General features: G+C 42.6%; 1 protein-coding gene across 1 annotated transcript; it reads right to left on the reverse strand.

Annotated features, from left to right (window-relative positions):
• Window positions 1–1,043: 1,043 nt before the first annotated feature.
• Window positions 1,044–10,670, reverse strand: LOC307245517 (very long chain fatty acid elongase 6-like; the record flags this gene model as incomplete). The annotated part of the gene is made up of 4 exons (XM_080021123.1): window positions 1,044–2,441; window positions 3,367–3,518; window positions 6,729–6,860; window positions 10,576–10,670. The coding sequence occupies 4 exons, from the start codon at window positions 10,668–10,670 to the stop codon at window positions 2,011–2,013; spliced, it is 810 nt and encodes a 269-aa protein (XP_079877249.1). The 3' UTR covers window positions 1,044–2,010.
• Between the last annotated feature and the right edge of the window lie 1,056 nt (window positions 10,671–11,726).

An 11,726-nucleotide genomic window follows, 5' to 3' on the forward strand; every position in this document is an offset into this window, starting at 1 on the left:
TAACGCACCAGATTCAGTTGGATGTACTAGTCCCAAGAATCAGCTATGAATGTGAATCTTTCTTCAACCCGGTCAACTGTTTGTGTTCCTTGCTAGATATTTGAAAATCTATGCTCCTTAAATGGACAGCTTGGATGCCTTTCTTCAAAAATGCACCACTGAGCCATATTCAGTGGATATGGGAAGATGAGGGGTGAAATTATGCGACGCATTCTGGACACAGTGTGACACTGATAGATGGTTTGAGAAGGACATTTGAGTAAGGCAGACTATAACCTTACAAACACTCAGGCTTGGCTACGCTCAAAGTCTTTCCAGTCGAGAGGCAAAATGGCGCAGAGAACAGTTCCAGTGGACGCAGAGAACAGAGAAATGCATAAATACATCACAGTTCATTTGGATGGACTAAGTGTAAAATCAACGTTACATGGCATGACGATTCCCAATGTAAGACAGACAGACACCCAATCCTGCATTTACCGGGCAAACTTCAAAACTGCTGGAGACTTAGATATTAAGAAAATAAATAGATTCTTATATACAATGGACACATCACTATTACCAGTTGCTGTGCTGTTTAGCTTCAACGCTTCATTAACTTTTTACAGTATCCCAATTTCCAAAAGAATAGGACACATCAAACTAATTCTTTTTTGGACATCACATGAGGGTATGTCATATCTAATGCTGTTCCTACAGTATGTAGATCCAAGTGTACTACTAGGACACTGTGTTACGATTTTAATTGTTTTATTACAAACATGTTCAATAAAAGGCCAATTTTAGAATTGTAACTACTATTTTTAGTTTTTAAGTCAGGTGGGGAACTGCATACGGGTGTCAGTACAGTGTTCTAATTGAAAGGGACAAAGACTAAAAGTGCGCGGTCGGTAAACATTTCAGAAAGGAGATGGGGTAAGGTACAACGGTTGGAGGGAGTTCGGCATTAATTCAAATAGACACAGGTGTCAACTGAGGTACGTGTCTGTCTTTGTGTATTCTAAGATTCACTCAAGAGACAATACAATTTTAACGAGGTGCTGATTAGCCAAGTAAAATATATCACAGAAAACATAGCAATAATGACATTTGTATCATATTTCCATTGTATCTGTCTGATTAAACACTAACCCTAACCCTACCCCAATTAGTAAGGTTCAGAAATTTTCAGTAAATTGCACATGGCTTTATGAAGGAGATTGGGAATATCGCTAGTCAGTAAAGATATGCAATAGCATAAGAAGATGGCATTAAATGCCGCAATCAGGTTTTTGTTCTCTGACAACATAAGTAAGTAAATTGTTTGTGTGTGTGCCTTAAGCTTCATAATTGCATTGTAAGTGCTATGTTGTCCTGTTGTGTGTGCTAATTCCTAAAGCTAAATAGAAGAAAAGTCTATGCAGTGCATTGTGAATTCACATTTCCCTTTTTGAGTATCCCACAATTCCTGTTTCACAGGTGTGTATTAAAAACAGCGGCCCCATAATTACAACTTTCTGCCCAAATTATGAGCTTGTTCATATGCCTCAATTAATGTAATGGAATGTTTTTTTCCCCAAAATATTCAGATGTAAGTACATTAACAGCTGTCGAAACAACTTTTTACACTTAGCTATAACACTACTCAAGAGTCTGAGACAGAAAGCAAATTATTTAAATGAAGTCACTCCGATGTTCATACACAAAATAATCATCTCTTTACTGTTGGTGTATTCCTGGGGAAGATATTATAGTGTGCCTGCACTGGTTCCCCGGTCCACTCATCCCTGACAAGCATCTTTTATGGGTTTTGGGAGTATGTTCTTAAAACAATATTTCACCCCACAGGTGCCTTCAATAGGTTGTGTAAAAATAGACACATTTAGACGTGGACCCAGCAACCAGCAAACTAGTTGTGACTCACCCCTTCATGGCACAACATTGTTTATCATTTATACGTACGGTATGGCACACTCTAATATGACACCCCAGCAGGGTCCAGAGGCTTGTTCCGCCCTGGACCAAAGCAATCTACTCAGCCTTGGTTCCCTTTTCCCCAGCGGAGCCCTTGAGGTAGGAGTTGTAGAAGAATGAGGCGAACAGGAAAAGGTAGCTGAGGTACATTAGAAAGCCCCAGGCCACGTTATGCACATTGGTCGGACAGCGCACCTCATGCATCCAGAGGTACACCAGGCCCAGGACAGTGAGGCCCATCACCATCTGCAGGATCTGTGTGGCGGTGATGACCATGGCGAAGGGGCGAGGCACCCGCATGCCCGCTGCCCGGGCGGCGTAGTAGGTGTACATGAGGGAGTGCACAACGTAGTTCATGGTCATGAACCAGCCGCCTCCGGCCACCTGGTCCTTGTAGGAGTACCAGGAGTAGAGCAGCACGGTGATATGGTGGTACCAGTGGAGGAAGATGAGGCGCTGCTTACGGAGCACAATGAACACAGTGTCACCTGCGGGGAGATGATGGTCGGTTATGCACAAAGTCCAAACAATCTGTATTCATGAGGCAAGCTTTGACCGTGTCAAAAACATTAATCTTACCATCCTCCAGAAAAACAAGCATAGGTCTATGAATGATTTAGTATAAAAATAAATCATCAGTAAAGCTATATTCGGAATTAACACCCCTAAATCCAATAAGCCAGCATGGTATAGTTTATGTCTGACCTCTTGTTAAATAATGCCCCAATCTGTAAGGAACCAGAATGTCCTTCTTATATGAGGCAGAGGAGACATTTCATGTATCAATCACGCACTAATGGATTTTTTTTCCTGCCAGCTCAGCATCATCTTCCATTGAGGACAGCAGCTGAGTCTCTGTCTGACAGGGAGAAAGAAGACCGGATTGCTGTACAGAGAGGGAGAGGGAGGTCCAGCTGCAGAGACATGGCTTTTGAGGTAATGGTTTTCCACTGATCAATGTAAATGCACTAGACCATTAAAGTTCTCCATGAGGAATGCATGAGTATAAAGTGACTTGGTCAGGCAAGGTTACAGCATTGTCTGGCCACTGCTTTGTTCCCACTTAAGGTAAATTGCAGTGGATGTCTGTAATGTAAGATACCAATACAAATTGTGAGATCCTTACTAATATGCATGTGTGTCAAAAAGGGCTTCTAATTTCTATTTTTAAATGCTTACTAGGGAAGTTCATTAGTGTACACAGCATTACGCCTAATTTCTTAACCTTTCACAATTCCCTACAAAAAAGTTTATCAGAGCCTGTCGACAACTGATGTACAAAGGTTGTGTTTAACCACTAAAGTCGATTCCCCTGTATCCCTCACTCCATTCAACCTTGCATTTGCTCATGCACTTATCTATACATTATGCAAGTTTGATCCCTTGACACATTTTATGCCAGCACAGACTTACCCAGCTCGGGGGCCTTGCTGAGGACAAAGGCGTAAGCCCAGAACTTGCTGACGGGAGCGCTGTAGAAGCTGGTGTCACACACCGACTGCCTGAAGCCGCTGCCGGTGAGGACGTGCAGCATGTAGGAGCCGGTCCTGAGAGCTCCTATGATACTGAACGAAGAAGAAGCCAATCCAGCGGCAAATAGATTAGCAAGACAAAAGCCCAGCCTCATAATGCCACCCTCACCAGAGTGGACGATTTACGGTCCACTTTGGCGATTAAGTAATGTCCTCAGATACATCTGTGGTCCAGTAGATAGCTATAAAAACAGCAGGCAAGTGGGTGTGTAGTATAATTGTGCCGTATAGTTCACTATACATCAATATCACAGACGTTTGATCATTAGCAACGATTATAGACTGTGTTTGTGACTACAAATCCCCTTATTAAACGTCCTTGGTTGGCACTGGAACATTGCTGAGTGCTGTGAACAGCACATTCTAACTCAACAGGCTAAATGTAGCACTTAACTTGTGAAATGTTGAATCTAACTTTCCTGTGGATAACGAGTAAGGGCCTACAGAAACTCTTCTCTATTTTTCTAAGAAAGAGTTGAGTTCTTGGATCGGGGTGAACATGGGAAAAATACAAAAAACATACATTGGCGCCTAAATTTACAACTGTGTAATAACAACAATAAGGAGTAGCAACGCAGGTGGGGCAGGAAGAGAAGAACTGGTGACACATCACAGCTACAGCGGGACTTAGTGTATTAGTATTAGTAGTAGTGGTACTCAGTATTTAGGACAGTTGTCGTAAAAGCTCATAGAGAAACACCCTCTTGCTGTAATAGTGTATTGATTCAGATTCTTCAGAGAAATCAAGACTTTTTCTCTGCACCGGATGATGTGACAAAGCAAACACAATTCATGCCATACTTCCAACATGCAGTTTATTGACTGGTAGGATGAGGTGCTTCAGTGACGTCATCGTCGTAAAACACTGTCACCCCTTACACTTCAAATAATTTAAATCAGTTGTTTTCTGTTACGATGAGTGGTGTTTTCTATTGATCATGTTACTTTTACCTAGTGCTTAATGTATACATTGGCATTGACATTCACATACACTGTTTGCTCAGGTGAAGGTCTCTGGACTGCAATGAGACGTCGCATGGGAGAATCATTTTATTAGGTGGCACATTTTACTATCGCTCATTCAAAACCTCCATCTGAGTATTTTGCACATGTCATGACTAGCCTTATGTGGTTTGATCTCTGATGTTGCACACATCAGAGATTTTGTGACTTGGTGCATCATTTCATTTAAAAATGGAGAAGTTCGAGGCAAGACTTGCTGATTTTGCTGGTTCGCGCATGCAGGAATATTTACGACTCACTTGGTGCAGATATGAACATTGAGATGCCAATAATATTACTAAAGACTACTAAAATTATTATATAGAATAACAGACACGAAATAAGAACATTTTATATGTTTTATTGGAGTCATCACCATAGCAAAATATCTCTTGTTTCGTTTTGCTGTCGTACCTCTCCCTTACTCCGGGTTTTTTTTTCCTCTGACGTTATCCCGTTCCCATCTACCGTGTTACATCTGAACGCAGCATAAGTTGTTGAGCAACAATAGACATATACTGAGGTCTCCTCCTTGGCATCGAGAGTGGCCAAATATTATTTACAGATCACTGGGAAATGTGGGCGTGACACTCCTTATAACAAGTTACCACCAGTTCTCTACAGACGATAATAATTTCACTAACTGCGTGTGTCTATCAGCACCAGTGTTTGTGAATTGGACGCTTTTTGCAACGAGGCTCATTTGCATACAAAAGAGCCAATTTTGCACCAAATGTATGAATAATACATCATTAAAATACGTGTAAATAGCACCGTTAGCACAGTTAGCAGTGAATTTCGCCGTTTGCGGGTGCTTTGTGAATTAGGCACTCGCTTTTTCTGTTATTTGCGTCGGTTTAGTGGGCGCAAAAGCCGCGCAATCACTTTGTGAATTTGCCCCTTCACCGATTAAATTCTTATTAGTAATTAATCAATAGTCGATTCATATATGCCTACCTGTAACTGTCTCAATAGAGCGGACGTGGTCTTGGCTGAATATATATTCACGAGCTGACCCTTGAGTGACTTGCTACAGTAACTAGCCAATTACAGGGCAGAGGTTTGGTTAAAACTTAATTAGGTGTTTTAAAAGGATAAAAGGTTCTGAGTTCGCTCCGCACCACCGCGTTGTTCCTCCAACATCTCAACCGAACTGAACCGAACCAAAGAAGGAAAGAAAGCCCGTTTCAGAATGACCTGGAAATGGGTTTTACGGTGGATTTATTTATCCTATTTGAGAATTTCTCCAGACAGGTAGAAAAGGCACTGGATGTTGTTAAAGCGGCAACGTGGAATTCCAGTTCCTATTAGCGCACACTTTGAATTGCCCTTTGCAGGTCATTAAAAACAAAATAAAAAGGACAAAAATCACCCCAAAAATCACCTAAAAAAAAAAACAACTACCGCTGATGGACACGGTTGACATTCAATGTCATCACTGAGAATATTATAATCAATTAAAAACATAAAAAACACAATCAGACCTCAGAAAATATGAAAAACACAATTTGGAAAGGCTTTATGGCCGTTATCACACTCATACGCCATAAATGAATGTCCTGCCGTCAAGTGTGTAGCCGGCGGAGTTAGGCAGGTCATTCCCGCCGCTGTGGGATTAGGATTAAAGAGAGAGCTCAGTGATTATAGCCAGCCATGTCCGGCGCTGTGCAGAGTGTGTGCGCATCTGTATGCGTGCGCTCTCCTCATGTAACAGGGGTTATGAGCTGATTCTACTAATAGACTTTTGCAATGAGATGCGCAGCAACTTCAAGTTTGGTAATTGTATTCCTTCCTCCTTTGCAGTCTAAAACTATACATTTAGGGTCGGTAACTGTTACTCTGAGTGCCTGAGCTGGACTAGATTATAAACATCTCACAATCTCCTGTGCTATTTTCAACGAGAATTTATTATTTTGATCATTACAAAACATTGTTTTCTGAGGTGCTGAGGTGTGTTTTCTTATGGAACATATTTCCGCCTCCTTTGTTAAGTGTAAGTATGTTTGCCATAACATAGCAAACATAAATGCAATGACTGGATTCTCATCTGATAACAAAATACCGTTTATTGACAAAAGCAGTATAGACAGTGGCAGAAATGGTTGTGACACATGTCCAAATAACGTATATAGGTCAACTTTTCTATTAAGGAGAAAGTGAATGAATTAGGGTTAATAAAAACAGTTCATTTTTTTGCACACCACTTAATGTGTGCGAAAATCGCTGCTTTGTGTATCTCACCTGAAGATGGCCAGGCTGAGTGACCACAGCACCAGCGGTCTGCGCAGGTTCAGCTTTGGTCTTTCCCTCATGAAGTGTTGTCCTCCGAATATGAGTGCAGCATACAGGCCACAGAACATGAAGGACTTGCTCCTGGAGAGGGACGAGAGAAACACGGATTATAACTACATCGGCCGCCACATGTAGCAGAGCCAAACAAAAGAGAACAGAGCCAAATTGGACCCGAGCGTCCTGCCGAACCATAAAACTGTGTTGAACCTGCTTCCGATACAATTAATAATACAAAAATAACATAAGGCTCCAGGTTATCGAGTCTTTTTGACGAGACTAAAAATATAGGCAGCATGGTGCTACTCAATTTAATCCTTGTTCAGTTACAGTATTAATCCGTTCAATAAGTAGGAAGTCAAATAAATCTATGATACCGTTTTTACACCAAAATTAGCAGGTATACCCGGGTTTTAAATGTGGGTTTTAAACCCGCTAAAAAATAGGCGATTGATGCCTTTCCCATGGCCAGTAGAGGACTATGCCTTTCTTTTTTTCTGGTCCGGTGTGTCACGTTCAACGTCACAAACCCACCCGAAAAGGGTGTGTCGTGGTTCCAGTGTGATTAGGGAAAAGATCCCCACATTCAAAACATTTCATGGTTCCGCATGCATACTTCTGAATTTGATGTCGGATTCCAAATCGGATATGAAATTATCAAATGATACAAGGATACTCCTGTCTATTTACGCACCCCTGTCTGGGACTTCAACGTGGGTCCCACCGTGCAGGTAAAGGGGTGAAAATTTGCGTGTCTACCCGGGTGTCATGTTTTCATCACAGCTGATCGGAGCTGGAGCCAATAAATACCCATGACTTTTGCAGGGTCATTTGACCTGGGAATGAAACCCGGGTGCAACCTTTCCCACTAATGACAAATACCAGATGTTAGCTGGTGTTAGCAGGTTTTTTGCACAGTGGAAAAGGTGTTTAAGTACGTAAGTGTTGACTGATTTTGTTTGGTTGAATTTCGGCATCAATAAAGTGTTCTCTCTTATCTTAAAAATATAGTACCAATATATTCTTCTGTGCCGCTGCATGAGCATACTATCTAGAAACCACCTGTACACTTAAAGTAGTAGGGCAGAACATGGAGAGAATGTCGTTTCACACCTTGAACACTGTGTTTCAACTTCATCGAAAATATCAAATACCAGCATCAATATTGCTGCATTCCTAAATTAAAGACATCAAAAGTCATAAGAACACCCTAATGTTACCCTCTTATTTGGGTTAACAACTAATTGTGTCAATACTATAAAGGTGGAAAGTGGATAGGGAGACTCTTTCTGATGATGTTTGGCTTTTTTAACTGCAGCTTCTGCCCACGCAGGCGCATAATGTTGCACCTGTACGGCCCCAACCCTAAATTGCATTATTTAGCAATAATACACTGTTGTATGCAATGTAGTTGCGTAAGGCGATCAGAGGTCGGGAGGGTCCATATCTTTATGGTCAAACAACTGTTCTGGGACATCAGACTGTCAGACCCACTGCCATGTGTTCGTGTGATAAACCTATGTTGACTTTGTTATCACTGGTAACCTCTTTCAATGTGCGCATGAAGGCTTTCTGTTTTGTTCTTCCAAGTGTGTAACACTGAATTCTGGTTAAATCAATTGAAACTTATAATAATTGAGTATTCGATTATATTGTTAAGTGACGCCTATCCCAAGATGGAGGCACCAAAGCTAGTCGAGAATCTATGAAAACCTGCTGGCTCGCCGTTCGCTGTTTATTGAAAGTTTTTAAATATTACGCGTGCCGGGGGTCCAAATTGCACCTTATTCGACTCTGCCCATCCTTGGGTCCCCAGCAGTACACCCGCCAAGAGTGAAGTTGATCGGACAAATGGTTGTCGAGATAATAGAAGGACATTATAATCGAAGACATATGTACACATTTGCACATTTCTGAAAGAGGTTTCACATAAAACTGCTGGCCATGTTGCATACTCGTCTGACGTCCATAATTAGGAATAGTTAGATGCGGATCATTTGGAATCGCCTGAATGAACGCTAACTTTGAGGCAGTGAGCCACTGGACACACCTCACCGCGGTCGATTGATGTTTGTGAAAAGTCTAGTTTTATCATGAAGAACTCACTTGGGTAATGGGCGTTAAATATATCTCATGTAAAAGTGTCATTGGGAAAACAGGCATATTATTATGGGAAGGTGCATGTTACAACTGCTAATGTAATAACTGTAACCGCTCTCTAGTTTTTCTATACTTGTGAACCTTAGCCTGGGGCACCAGGATCATGCAGGGGAGTGTCCTCAGCTCATTGTAGGATTAAGATAACACTTTGCGACACATGTTATCCTGGCGGAGTCCAGAATTTTAGATAACCCTTTGGTTTGCTGACACAATAACCTGAGTTGGCTCCTTGTCTTTGACATTATTGTTAAAAAAAAGTCAAATTTTTTGCCATTCATGTCTGCGTATGATACAGGGAAAGGCTATTGTTGTTAATTATTACACATTGTCATAATAATGATATTACACAACTCCTCCTCATGTGAACTACAGTGTGGCAGTGCCTGGTTCCCTTCATTTACTCAAAGTTTTGTGTGTGTGTGTGTGTCTGCGATTGCGCATGCGTGTTTGTGAGACAAAAGAGATAGTGTTGTGTGCATTCCTGAAGCAGCTACAAATGCATGATTATAGTAAGGTCATGACTGATGACAAAGTCATGAAAGGGACACAGAGGTACAAAAGGGAATTTGCTCATCTGTGCCCCTTCTAATTCCCCTTTTCTGCCCATCCGTGTCCTTCTAATTCCCCTTTTCCTCCTTCCTCATTTCGGCTTTACTTCCTCATCAGGAAATGTGTTTCGTGGAAATTGATATGTGATGGAGTTAATGGCGTTGCTGGAAGTATTGGGTGCCTCAGGCTTTGCAGAAGGCTTATGGCAAAACAGCAGAAGGAAGAGGTCAGTCAAGTCAGAAATCACTCCCACTTTGCACACATTTAATTGGAAAATGGGAAAATCGCTTGGTGAATAAACGATAAACATGTATACAGGGGTTGAGTCAGATGCGCAATTTATTATTATATCATATAGTGTATATATGAGAATGAGAAGGGTAGAAATGGCCCACTGTCTTGTCCTATATCTATTTTTATGTCCCAACCTTCAACGCAAATACAACTTCTGTAATAGGCGGATGTGCAAATATGCAAGTTTTACTCGATGCCACTATATAGTGCCATTAAACGAACAAAATGAAAAGATCACAACTGATCACAATTATGTGTGTGATAATTAATCGTCAACTACAATTTCATTGGAGTGCCAAGCTCAGAGAAATTTGATTCACTTCGGCAGTGAGGGCGGGGTTACATGTATATTTGTGTGTGTGGGGGGGGGTTATATACTAAAAACGTAAAACAAAGAATAAAGGAAAGTATTTTTGGGGGCGGGCCCCCTGCGATCCCTCCACCGTGCCCCCCAGATGCAAATCATGGTGCTGATGATCATGATGCTCATGAACACGCTGCGGATGATGCTTTGAAAGGTGGAGCCCCGACGTAAACTACATTACGTGTGTGGTCCGAGGGGAAGTTCACGGCCGCGTGGCGCATCCCCAAGGACATCCCAGTGGGGACCGGGGCCGGTGTGGAACATATCAACCCGCACGAAGACACGCGAAGCGCCCGCCCACCGCAGAGACGGTCGCTCCCGCATGGGGCGCGGAGCTGCGCGCCAGGAGGGAGGGGAGCAGCGACCCGCCGGTTTTTTTTTTTTTTTTTAAGGCGTTCGGTTGCACATAGTTTGGATCCGGGCGTGACCTACCAGTTTTCCTGCATCCATTCCAGAGCCTCCCTCTCGTCGAACCTCCGCTCAAAGTCGTACTCTTCCAGCGGAGCGGAGCCGTCGGTCTCGTTCATTTTTTCGTGCCTTTTAAAAAAGGGCGATATCGCCGCGTTCTTCCGCCAAACTCGGGGCCTGTGCTCCTCTATCGGCGGGTATAAAAACAAACAAACCAAAAACAAAAAACAAAAACAAAAAAAAAAACCGCACACGCAGCGAGCACCCGTTTGGCCGCGGACACGGTGGCGCTCGGTCCTGCTCTCGCTTCTGTTCCCCGGGCGGACGTCGGAGATGCGGAGACGCGGAGACGCGGAGACGCGGAGATGCGGAGCCCCGGGCCGGACGCGCGTCCCTACCGTCACCCGAGAGCGAGACCCGGTGCCTGGATCCTCTGCGTGCGCGCGCGCGGGGGGAGAGAGAGGAAGCGCGTGGTGGGTGCAGACGGGCGGAGGGGCGGAGGGTGGAGGGTGGAGGGTGGAGGGCGGAGGGTGGAGGGCTTGTGTGTGACGTAGAAAGGCCTCGGCGGTAGCGCGCGGCAAATAAAAAAAATCGCCACGCTCCACCGGGCACTACAGGCCTGTAATCTATATATACGCAGGAATAATTCATGCTAAATTCATATTATATATATATATATATAATATTTATAATATATATACATTTTACATGTACATATATACATTTTAGTTGAATAGAATTACTTCATAATAATGATTATAATTATATATATTGTACATTTTATTATATTTTATTTTATTATAATTAACACGATAACAAAACACGTCTGTGTTGGACGTTTAGAAATGCAGGTGAAACAGACAAAAACAGACTGCGCGTCATTACGCATTATTACCCAGTCACAACGCTTTATGTTCTGATGTTTTCCTCATGTTTTAAACAGTGTCGCCCCAATACACGTGAATACACCAGTGGACTGTGTACAACTCTTCGTGCATCACACCCAGCAATTCATTACAACCATTTCCCCCTCGTTACAGGTTTGCATGCAATTTGGCCGAAGTTTATCTTTATACTACCGGTACACAAGTGGCATTAAAATGAAAGGTGTGCACTTTGAGCGTGATTTGAGTGTATTTTGGATGTATTTACAGCTGGCTATTATAGTCGTCCGA

This window comes from Zeus faber (genome assembly GCF_960531495.2).
Source record: "Zeus faber genome assembly, chromosome: 20".
NCBI lineage: Eukaryota > Metazoa > Chordata > Actinopteri > Zeiformes > Zeidae > Zeus > Zeus faber.